The 12,827-nt window shown below is 34.3% G+C and overlaps 1 protein-coding gene across 1 annotated transcript; it reads left to right on the forward strand.

Moving 5' to 3' along the window:
* Positions 1 to 4,366: 4,366 nt before the first annotated feature.
* akr1a1a (aldo-keto reductase family 1, member A1a (aldehyde reductase)) lies at positions 4,367 to 12,715 on the forward strand. The gene is made up of 9 exons (XM_056456986.1): positions 4,367 to 4,443; positions 6,554 to 6,654; positions 6,822 to 6,941; positions 7,023 to 7,174; positions 10,122 to 10,317; positions 10,519 to 10,718; positions 10,841 to 10,913; positions 12,430 to 12,516; positions 12,602 to 12,715. Exons 2-9 carry the CDS (start codon positions 6,574 to 6,576, stop codon positions 12,665 to 12,667), a joined length of 975 nt encoding a protein of 324 aa, XP_056312961.1. The 5' UTR covers positions 4,367 to 4,443; positions 6,554 to 6,573; the 3' UTR covers positions 12,668 to 12,715.
* Positions 12,716 to 12,827: the final 112 nt, after the last annotated feature.

The following is a 12,827-nucleotide window of genomic DNA, read 5'->3' on the forward strand; positions in this document are numbered from 1 at the left end:
GAATTGAAGCAAAAACATGTACTCAATTTAATAATGGAAATAACTACAATTTGATCATAGTGATTCTCTTATGTTATGTTAAGTGTGATGTCACGTAAAGTGGTTTCCGGGTTTCCAAGCGCTCTATCAAACTGTATGGGGTAACTCAACAAATGCTATTAATAAACATTTATAAAGCAATGTATTACTTTCGAACATTACGATCGCATATATATATATATATATATATATATATATATATATATATATATATATATATATATATATGTATGTACATATTCATACACATACATACATACATACACACACACATACATACACACACATATACATATATATATATATATATATATATATATATATATATATATATATATATATATATATATATATATATATATATATATATATACACACATACATATACATACATATACATATATATATATATATATATATATATATATATATATATATATATATATATATATATATATATATATATATATATATCCATTATATACATCCATTTTTTTATAAATTGTTTAAATACAGATGTCTGTGATGCAGCAAGTCCAGAGACTGTTGTGTACACCATGATTTTTTTTTATATAACAGTTCTGTCTAGTTCTCGAATCACTCTTTTTTAGGCGAGTATGTGGATTAGATTGCAACTAAGCCTTTTATTTAAAAGGATAGTATCTATTTTAAATATTCATAATTTTGGAGATACAGCACATTAGCATCATCAGTCTGTCATACTGAGCAAAGCAAAGACAGTTGATGTTCCACCACAAGATGGCGACAGAGACAAATTTGGTATTGCTGTATTTACACCACAGAAACTGGTAGTGTTTGCTTTGCTCTGGCTTTTTCTCGATTGCAACAGAGAAATACTGGGAAATCTCTGTAGATTGATGGCATTTCATGCTGTTCAGCCTTATAATCTTAAAATTTGAGCAAAATCACCTGTTTTGTCATAATTATAGACATTATGCTAGAGAATCATTTAAATATTAGCTCTAACATGATGTTTGTGAAGTAGCAACAGTTTCTGCTGTTCTGACGTCATGTTTATATACATGATTATGCTGTCGAACTGTTGTATAAATGCAATATCACACTCATAGCAGTGTGATATGGCTGTATATCGTCACTGGTGGGACAATCGTCACAGTGTGATTATGGCTGTATATCATCACTGGTGCGGCCTTGTGCCAACGCACGCCTCCCACCAGTGCCGATATACAGCCATACCGCACTGCTACTCGTGTGATATTACTCATATATAAAATTCACTTTAATGTGTGATATGAATAAAAGTGATCATAAACGAATATTTACTCAATTCAAATGAGTAGCAGCTTGTACCCAGAAACTGTATTCCATACATCAAAACTTAACAAGATAGGAGGAGATTTCTTTGCAGGATCATGGGTAATGTAGTTTTTTAATATTAATTTCAATCAGCCAAATGTTAAATGGAGACTCGCACTGACGGATCATTTCCTGTAAATCAGTGAACTGGTAACTCGTTTTGACCGCATCATTGAAGTTTTCACCATGTTAAAAATAATGAGGAATGGTACGTTTTTTATTAAATATAGTAAAAAATAGTAAAGATATTATTGTTGAAAATAGTGAAGTAAAGTTTACTCAAAATATAAAATAAATAATAATAATAATACAGTATATTAAATCTTTTTTGTGACAACAGTATGATTTTCTCTTTAAAAATGTTTTACAAGACTTCAATAAAAATTAGAGCAAACTACAAATAATTCTAACAGGAATCATTGATTTAGGAGATCCAGCTGTTAAACAGCTAAAAAGTGGACTAGTTACTGGTGCATTATGATTTCCATGGACACATGAAAATGACAGTTGATTTATTTTTCACCCTTGCATATTTTTGTCAGGGTTGTTTGACATTGGCATCTATCTTTTAAACTTTATACTTACAGTGTTTATAACCACCACAGATATTTAGAGGCAAATATGACCATCAATATTCAGTTTACTGTCATTCATATTTTGGATTCAGATGCCCCTTGAAAGGCAGAACTTTTCGTCTTCTTCTTTTCAACTTTTTAAAACAGCCATTAGGCATTTCTTCCACTTGACTAAATAATATATTTATGTAATTTTGTTTGTGCTTCCAGAAATGTTGCCACACTAATACTGCGTCCTGATGGCACTCAAGAGATTTGCGACCCTCGCTGATAAATAACATAATACATATTCATGAATTTAAAAAAAGTAAATCGAGCAAATACTGATGCTAAGGAATTCTGGTGATTTTTTTTTATCATTGGGTCTAAAACCTAAAGTGCATCTTATAAATATTGTGCATGTTGTTTTCTGTGTGAGATGTTGAATCTTCTAAAGGGTAGTGTAACATTGGAATGGACTAGATGTCTGTCTAAATGCACGGTCTGCCAAATTACAGCAAATTTGCATTTCATACTTGTAAGTGAGCAGCATGTCACATCACACAACTCTGAAGCACAAACCGCTAAATAAAAGACAAAATATGAAGTGACTGTTCACATAATTTTGCATTCCACTATGATCCACGAGCATTGTCTCTACTGTGTAAATACTGTCAGCCAGAGTAGCCATATCAGTGTGAGCCTGAATTAGACATAAAATGAAGCGGACACAGCTGAACCAAGTAATATAAAACATTCTCATATCTTTTGCGAGTTCGTTATTTATGATGTAGAATGTAGGGAAAGCAGTCACATAGAGAGACACTGAAAGCGTCTGCATAGAGAGACACTGCAGTACTGCTAAAGATTGTAGGTGTTCACAGGGGTTTAACAGATAAATATGCATTAAATATGCATTTCCCGTTGTTTACGCTCTTGCTACAACATACCGTTAATGCTAGAAACTGTGCATGTTATAAATCAGGTTGTGGTTCACAATCTACAGCTTCTTCTATCATGATTGGAGCTGCTCCTTCTTAAAGGAGTTTTTAGCTGAATCCAGCACTGAACTGGGAGAGATTCTGGAAGCTGCCCTTTCTCAAATGCTAGCTATATATTTTTTATAATTCTCTGGAGCATATTTAGGATTAAACTGTAAGCACTTCTCTCTTTGTGTCGTGTTCTTTGGAAGCCCAAATACAGAAACAGAAGAAGCTCTGTGGAAATAACAGCGTTTGGACTGTATTTTAGCTTTCTCGGCTATAACAATACAGCGCCTCTGGCCACGTCCCTTTGCTGCGCGGAGTGTATGCGCGTCGTAAATGCATGTTATCTGAAGTGTTTATGATCTCACTAACCCGGATGTTTTTTTTTTTGTAGTCCCCAAAGTTGGTTTGCTGTGTTTGCTAAGCTAACTCAGCGAAATCCTGATCTCACCTGAAACTTGTCTATAGCACTTGTTCACTGCTGCTCTTATAGTTGTGTAAATTGCTTCCTTGTCCTCATTTGTAAGTCGCTTTGGATAAAAGCGTCTGCTAAATGACTGAATGTAAATCCAATGTCTCCCTTTGCATTGAAATTTGAGCGTCTTACATTCAGAGATGTTGTTAATGTTCACACAGCTACATTACACATCAACTAAAGTTTAAAATATGATATCATAGTGGCCCACCCCTTTAACATTACCCATATCTCACCTCAAAATAGCACTATTAGTGTTGTGCAAAACAAATATGACACAATAAACATGCTGTACGTATAAGGTCACTTAACATAAACTGGGTCTGTTAAATCTTTTAATAAAAAAATATATCACTTTCCATTACTACATTTCCAGTGATTTCTAAAAATACACACATTATGTAATATGCTCAATATTCTTCAGCTATTCCGGGATTGCCCTCACAAGTGAGCCAGTGGTACTATGGGCTGCCAGTGACTCCACAATCAAGAATGTTCTTGAGGGGTTTTTTTCAGCTCTGTAAGGTGACAAAGTCATGTAGTCTGCCTGACCTCATAAGGGAAGTGGACCTCGAGTTGAGCACTGCCAGGTCACAACACTTGGAGCAGTCGTGAGACAGAGTAATATTTTGCTCGCTCTATATTTGTCCAGCAGGAAGGCCGTAACAGCTGAGAGCGCTAAACCTGAGCATGCGAGAATGTGACGCACTCTAAACTGTTTTGATATGTGGCTCCATTGTGAACACATTCAGTATAAGCAGATGCCTTTTCCTGACCCAAGCCATTTCATTAACTCCATTCCCCCCAAAGCCACACTGACAGCCAGCAATTCCACCAATGCTGCTTAGCTTGGGAAAATGCAAAAATAAAAGCAAACTTGTCAAAGTAGGTTGGTCTGAAAGCTCTTATCATAAAATGTTCAGCTGATAGATCTGTGGATGACTTCTGGTTATTGGTCAGCCTTTTGAGGGAATGAATAAACAAAGACTTTGAACTTAGCGTATAAAAGCTCTGTGTCTGTCAGATTCTGCATACTGAAGCGTCTTCTGAGGTAAGTCGCAAAGTAAATCATTTATTCTGTGGTTTTCAAATGTTAGCGTTGCTCTTTTTTATCTACAAATAAAATACTGAAATAATCAGTTTAATTCAAAGCAGAGTGAAAAATTCAGAAAGGAGGAGGAAAACTATATCACTGCATTGATTAATGATCAGACTATTTGTAGACTATATGTTATTTTGAGTACTGTATTGAGTACTATTTTGTGTTTGATGATGACAAGATTTAAATTTGGATCATTTTAAACTAGAAGCATATAATAAGTTATATTATTAAGTTAAAATTTTATTGAATAAATGTAGTTTAATGGTTTTTTTATTTTTTATTTTTAGTTATCCAGCTGGCATACTAATTGTTTGTGCAAATCAGTTGTTCTAAATCACTAATTGTTTTGTTACAAAAATTTACACAATAAAAATGACAATATAGAATGAATAGCATCATGTATTTGAATGTAATTATCTTCCCTCTAAGCTACATTTTGCTTTGTCTAAATTTCACCAGCAATGTCTGCTTGCTTGGAAGCTTGGTTATGTTTACAATTTTTCTCCCCACCAATTTTCTTATGGAATAACTAGATATTACAATAAGAAACAAATCCTTATTTGACCAAATGTGGTTTCAAAGTAATAATAATTGTATCCTTTGCTTGTTAAATGATGCTGGAAATATTCTTTCTATGAACAACTGGTAACATACCAGTTTCCCAGCTCCTCCTAAAGAATTTAATAAAGTGGTTAAAGCAATATCACCCGGTTTAGTTCACCAGGTTAAAAGTCACTGTAGATTTAACCCAAAGAGATCAGTGAATATTCATTCTCCTTTGCTTTCAGAAGGTGTTAGTCTGTTCGTTTAGAAATGTAACAATAGGCTTGTGCGTCATTTTTTTTTTATTTAAAAGGAAAATTTCTTCTAGAGGAAAGTTTTACTGGAGGTCCTTGGTTGAGGATGTAGACTGGAATAGAACCTTTTCCCTGGGAAAAAATTGCATTAACATTTTAATATTTCCTGTAAAATTTATCAAGGTAAATTCTAGTATTTCGATATTTTTGGACATTGACACAGCTCTTGTTCTTTCTGCAAACAAGCAGAGGAGACATTAGTACATACGTTTTTTGATTGTCCAACATCCAAGCTATTTTGGTCACTCAGTTCTCACGTACTCGATTCTGCCAATGCTGTGAATTGCTTTAGTCTAAAAGACATTATTTTTTTATTATAATATCCCAAAAGATAAACCCCTGGAACACATCATCATTTTTTTTAATCTAATGTGGTAATTTTTTCAATTTAAAACAGAAATTTGTAAATAAATACCCATCCTTTGCTCATTTTAGAATAGAATTTAACTCATTTGTTTAAGTGGCATTGTAATTTCATTCATTTGTTTAATTTTGTTTGTCTAATTTAGTAATTTTTGTGCTATTATTTTAATATTAATAATAGTTTTATTATTATTATTATTATTTAAATTTTCCCCTTTCTGTCTGTTATTTGGTATAATAGGTATGTTATTTGTATTTGTATGTGATTATATTTTTTCTTATGACTGTATATTATTGACCTTTTTCACAGACAGCTGTGATTCCCTGAACTTTGTTCTGATGTTCTTGTATTGTCAGTTCAAGGCATAAAAAGTATCATGTATTTATTAGCATAACTTTTTAGTGAGTCAAATTTTTGTAATCAGCACAGAAATGACCGTAACAGTAAAGCGCCATTCACAACAATGATAACTACAATAACGATATTAGCGTCCACACATAGAAGTATTGATGTTTTGTTTAAAACAAACGCATTAGAGTTTACCATTTGCAGAATTAAAAGCAAGCTCTTTGAAGCTAAATTTCTTTCATTCATCAATTGGTACAAAAAAAAGTTCCCAACGAGATTTTTTTGTGTAAATCTCCAATATTAATCTTTCCATCAATGCTTCCAATAGCATTGTTTCTTTGTGCCATGGCTGTTATAGTTGGCAACTCTTTTATATATATATATTATGATTAGTGTTACTGTTATAATTTTAAACTATAGTGTTATTGAGTCTGTAAATATAGTATTTTGTCTCATCTGTAAATTATTATTATTTTTTTCATTTGGACAGGAAACGTGCACTAATAAACCATGACAGCAACAATCACTCTCTCCACGGGTCAGCAGATGCCAACGGTGGGCTTAGGAACGTGGAAAAGTGCTCCAGGACAGGTGTGTGTGAAGCCCTTCCCACCCCATTATATGACAGACAATCCAAACACCATCTGATACAAATAAAATACTGACTCATACAATAATAATGATCATCTCTGTACAACAATTAAAGAAATGTTAACATATCTTCACATGTGAACTGGATTGATTGTGTGTGGCTGCAGGTGAAGCAGGCTGTACTGGCAGCTTTAGACTGTGGCTACAGACACATTGACTGTGCAGCAGCTTACAGCAACGAGCGAGAGGTTGGAGAGGCTCTCACTGAACGACTGGGACAAGGAAAGGTACAGTATGAACCACTTAAAAGCCAATATAAGCTTAAATGCATCTTACACTTGTGTCACACACATTTTATGCCTCTATAGTCTCTGAGACGAGAAGAAATTTTTGTGACCTCCAAGTTGTGGAACACCAAGCACCATCCAGCGGACGTGGAGAAGGCCTGCAGGTGCTCTCTGTCGGATCTGAGGCTGAGTTATCTGGACCTCTACCTCATGCACTGGCCAATGGCCTTTGGGTGAGTTGTGCTTTAGGAGCTAGTTATTGGGTAATTGGGTAATAAACTTTTACAAATTTCACAAACATTTTTACAAATAATATATATTAAACGGTTATCGTCACATGCCTAATATATATATATATATATACATATATATACATATACACATATACATACACACTCACAGGCCACTTTATTAGGTACACCTTACTAGTACCGAGTTGGACCGACCCCCTTTTGCCTTCAGAACTGCCTTAATCCTTTGTGGCGTAGATTCAACATGGTACTGGAAATATTCTTTAGAAATTTTGGTTGTTGTTGTTGTTGTTGACACCAAATTCTGATCCTACCATTCAAATGTCGCAGCAGAAATGGAGACTCCTCAGTCCAGGCAACGTTTTTCCAATCTTCTGTTGTCCAATTTTGGTGAGCCTGTGCGAATTGTAGCCTCAGTTTCCTGTTCTTAGGTGACAGAAGTGGCACCCAGTGTGGTCTTCTGCTGATGTAGCTCATCTGCCTCAAGTTTAGACATGTTGTGCATTCAGAGATGCTCTTCTGCATCCCTCAATATATATATATATTAGTGGTGGGTCGTTATCGGCGTTAACGTGCTTCATTAACGAGAGACTCTTATCGGGCGATTAAAAAAATAATCGCCGTTAATCTATTCTCAAAGTTGGGTTGGGAGCTGGGTCGATTCTATGCAAGCTATGATGACTTTCACCTTGATATTTTAGCGCGAATGTATACCTGGCTGAATTGCACTGTGGGTGACGAGAACGAGTCTTCGAACCTGTGTGTATTCTGTGAAATGGATGCAGTTCACTACAGTGAATCTGATTAATTTAAGCTCCACATCTAACTATCAGGTACCTGCAGAGTTTATGCGTTAAAATAAAACATATACAAATAAAATGGACTGGGTGCTTTTTAAAATGAATGACGGTGTATGAAAGTCAACCGGTGAGTCGTCTGAGAAAAAAGTGCCCTTCTGAATCAAATCAGCAGGATGCCCTTCTGGATCTTTCACTTACTGTACTTCGAAGACACTACTGACTACGATCACATAAACATGAGTAATCTAGTTATTTGACTTAATAGATAATAACATAATTAGGGTGTTTACGTGACGTAATTCATGTAAGAGTTTCCTGTAATTTTGGGTGACTTTAACTGCAGTTTGCCAGTTTCACCTTCACACATGAACATTTCATTCATGTCCCTGTGGCAAACTGGGGTATTAGACGCAAATAAGGAGTGTGTGTGTATATATATATATATATATATATATATATATATATATATATATATATATATATATATATATATATATATATATATATATATATATATATATATATATACACATACATGCATATATTTCCCAAATGATGTTTAACAGGAATTTTTCACAGTATTTCCTATAATATTTTTTCTTCTGGAGAAAGGCTTATTTGTTTTATTTCGGCTAGAATAAAAGCAGTTTTTAATATTTTGAAACCTATTTTAAGGTCAATATTATTAGCTCCCTTAAGCAATATTTTTTGATCGTCTGCAGAAGAAACTACTGTAATTCAATGACTTGCCTAATTACCCTTATTAAGCCTTTGAATGTCACTTTAAACTGAATACTAGTATCTTGAAAAATATCTAGTCAAATATTATTTACTGTCATCATAACAAAGATGAAATAAATCAGTTATTAGAAATGAGTTATTAAATCTGTTATGTTTAAAAATGGGTTGAGAAAAATCTTCTCTACGTTAAACAGAAATTGGGTGGAAAGGGTCGCTAATAATTCAGGAGGGCTAATAATTCTGACTTTAACTGTATATATGCACAGTTATTTTCCTCCCTGTAAATAAGGAAGGGGGGAAATAAAATACAATAGAATAAAAATATGAAACAAACTGTGCTTTAAGCATCTTCGCTGTAAGAAAAGTCTACAAACTACTACAGCTACAAAAGTCCTTCAGTCAAGAGCAGTGTGTGATTTTGTCCTTTTGTTGTTTGATAAATAATAAAAACAGTCGGCAGCAGGATTATAGAGCGCTGTCACTTTAAGAGTAGTGCGACTCTCATATGGTTTCTCTTTCACATGTTGTTTGATTCCCAACTTGTTTGTTAATTACACAAATAAGGGTTAATATAATTAATCACTAAACACCGCGCTCTGACACAAATGTGCATGTATCTGTCCGTTAAAGCGCTCGCATTAAGATGGCGTAATGATTTGGGTAGCACACATATTCTGAATGCCTTCAGCAGAATTCAAATGAGCCATTTTAATCTAGATTAATTCCAAGATTACAGTGAAATTAATCAAGATTTATATATATATATATATATATATATATATATATATATATATATATATATATATATATATATATATATATATATATTAGTATATAGCTTTAAATAATAGTTAATAGCTAATAATGATAGTAATAATATATAAATAATTTTTACTGGTAATTTACTATTATTTAAAGCTGAGTTTTAGTGTAGCATGATTCATCAGAAACATGCGTCTGCTCAGAAATATGCATATGCTGACTTGTACAGAGAAAATATTGACTATTATCAATGCTGAAAACAGCTATTGCTTATTGTTTTGTGATACAACTTCTCAAGTTCAATGTTTAGAATATTTTTAAAAAGTTTAATATTTACAGTAACTGTTGGTCAGCTGAATACACCTCGTTAAATAAAAGTATGTTTTAATTTAAATAACCCCAAGCCTTTGAGTATTATTGTGGTTCAAGAATATACATATAATATTGCTAATAAGCTTATACTGGTTATTTAAGGGGGAAAAGGTGGGCATTATTTAATCTTAAAGCACATTCATCACATAAATGGTTTATATGGACACTGTTTGCACCTAGTAATTAATGTGTTTTTGATGATCCGTTTACAAATGGACAACTCTAGTGAACTCTAGTGTTTTCAACGCTTCCAGGAGAGGGGATGAGCTGATGCCCAGGCATCCTGATGGTACTATTCAGTATGATGACACTCACTACAGAGACACTTGGGCAGCCATGGAGAAGTTGGTTGACCAAGGGCTGGCAAAAGCCATTGGCTTGTCAAACTTCAACGCCAAACAGATCGATGACATTCTCAGCATTGCCAAACACAAGCCAGTGGTCAATCAGGTATGAAGCAGACAGTGACTGGACTGCCCTTGTTTTAATTTGCCATGGACAGTTATTAAAAAGCATTTGAAAGGCATGCATACGGACTTAATCTATGTGGTTATATTGCATGCAAATCTCTTTAATTTCTTTCTAGCCATTTTACGTCATCTATTTTTTAAATGAGTAATTTATAAATAAATATTTCTTTATCATTTACAGGTGGAGTGCCATCCATACCTGGTGCAGGCTGAGCTGGTGTCTCACTGCTGGAGTCGAAAGCTGACAGTAACAGCCTACAGTCCTCTGGGTTCTCCTGATCGTCCATGGGTTACACCTGAAGAAGCTTTACTTCTGGATGATCCAAGGGTGGTTGGAATGGCCAAATGCTATAACAAGACCCCAGCGCAGGTCATCATAAGGTGAGATCTGTGTACACATCCAAGAATAGACCCACATTTACCTTTAAAGTTTAAATATTATTATTAATGTATCCTTGAGTACATGTTGATTATGAACTTCTGGATTTGTTTTTGTCTCCCAGATGGCACATTCAGAGAGGCGTTGTTTGCATCCCTAAAAGTGTCACTCCATCAAGGATCAAACAGAACATTGAAGTAAGTTGGATTCTTCCCTGTCCAAGTTCCTTCCTCATCTTAAACTGCAGACGTCATGTATGTATAAGACTAAAGATGTGACTGGATTTGATGCAGCTTTAGAAAACTCTAGCTTATGGGGAAATTCGGTCAAAAAAATGTTAAAAATTCGAAGCAAACCCTTTTTTATGGCTTGATATTTGCATAAAGTTTTGTTATTTTAAAAGGTCTGTCACATTTGGCCACTTTCAACGCTTTCTTCGGGCTTCCATCATTCGCACAAGTTATCAAAGTGACTGCTTAGGAATTAATAAAAAATTAAGTGAGTGCAACAGATGCAGCTTGTGTTTATGTATATGAACTGTGGCCATATACACAAGCTGCCTCTTTGAAAATGACTCGTGTGCTGCCACGTGATTCGTCTTTAAATTGTTTACAATATAGACTACGATTTAAACTAAATATTTACACTTAAGCCTACAATTAATATGACCCCACCTTAACTGTAAACTTGCCAACAGTCCATCTAATCTCAGTGAAACATTCAGCATAGGCCAAAGTACGGTAGTCGGATAAATGATGATTAACACAATAAATCCAGCAGAAACACCAGCACAATCTTAAACGTTCAAAAGTTACAGACATCACTAACCTTACCTGAACCTCATGTCAACAACCATCTCGGTCCTCTATCAAGCCCACAAGACGTGAAGGTCAAGCTCAACTACCGTTGAAATGGCGCCAACGAGCTCGCGTCGTGTGACTTTTTTCAAACCTTCTTTGTTTAACCGCCTAGACCAGACTCAAACAACGGAAAGACAGAACTTCAGAAAAACTTCCTCCAGCTTTTAAAACATTCATATTCATCATGATAACTTACCATTTCAGCTCATGTAGATCCACCTGAGCTCTCGCAGCTCATTTCCAGTGCCTCTACAGGTTATTGAACACTGATTGATGAGTCTCTCCCCACTGCTCACTGCTAATGATTCCTGGATGTGTTAAAAGGATAGTTCAACAATTATAATACAGGCCTATTTACGCTCCCTATAGTGGTTCCAAAGATTTTTGTGTTTATTTGCTGTTAAACAAGATATTTTGAGGAAAGCTGACACCACCATTGACTTCCACAGTGGGAAATATCTTTAAAATATCTTATTTTGTGTTTAACAGAAGAAGAACAAAAAAAAAAAAAAAACTCATAAATGTTTGAAAAAAAGTAAGAGTAAACAACAGAATTTTCCATTTTGGGAGATCCCTTTTAAGCAAGGCCAGTAATTACAACCTACTGAGAATGCCAATACAAGAGGACACACAGAGACACCTGGAGGACAGAAACAGTAATGAGGATCTAGTAATAGATTCATTTGTCCTAAAATTAAATGCTCCAAGAGATGTTGGTCGATATTCACAGAATAGCCTTCCCTGTAATGTAATCTCATTTGTGTGATTTGAGTATGTGCTTTGTGACTGGTTAAGTGACAAGAATTTGGCATCATGATTATTTAATATATTAATGGCTCACTTTTGCACACAGGTGTTTGATTTTAAACTATCTGATGAAGACATGAGGCTTTTAGAATCCTTCAACAGGAATGAGAGGTTTATCATTCCAACTGTAATAGTGAGTAATTCATTACTAAACAAAAAAAGTTATTACTCCATTGAAATGTTTGTGACTTAAAAAAAATCTTATTGCAATCCCACAGAAAGACGGACAGAAGATTTGGAGAGATGCAAAACACCCTCATTTTCCCTTCAATGAGCCATATTGAAAATTGAGCCATAATTTGTGCCATTACAATAGAGACTCCATACTTTTTTTTTTTGCAACTGGCAAAACATGTGTTGTATTTGCATGAATAAATATAAAACTCACAAAAGAAAACAGGAGGCAATGTATGTGCAATTCCTTTTAAATAAAAAAAAGAATGA

Source organism: Danio aesculapii, chromosome 5 (genome assembly GCF_903798145.1).
Source record: "Danio aesculapii chromosome 5, fDanAes4.1, whole genome shotgun sequence".
Lineage (NCBI taxonomy): Eukaryota > Metazoa > Chordata > Actinopteri > Cypriniformes > Danionidae > Danio > Danio aesculapii.

Bases quoted from the DNA above. Each gene is read 5' to 3' on its own strand.
- akr1a1a (XM_056456986.1), top strand. From the start codon at position 6,574: ATGACAGCAACAATCACTCTCTCCACGGGTCAGCAGATGCCAACGGTG. The intron at 6,942-7,022 runs GTACAGTATGAA...ATGCCTCTATAG, and splicing joins AACGACTGGGACAAGGAAAG to TCTCTGAGACGAGAAGAAAT. The intron at 7,175-10,121 runs GTGAGTTGTGCT...CAACGCTTCCAG, and splicing joins CACTGGCCAATGGCCTTTGG to GAGAGGGGATGAGCTGATGC.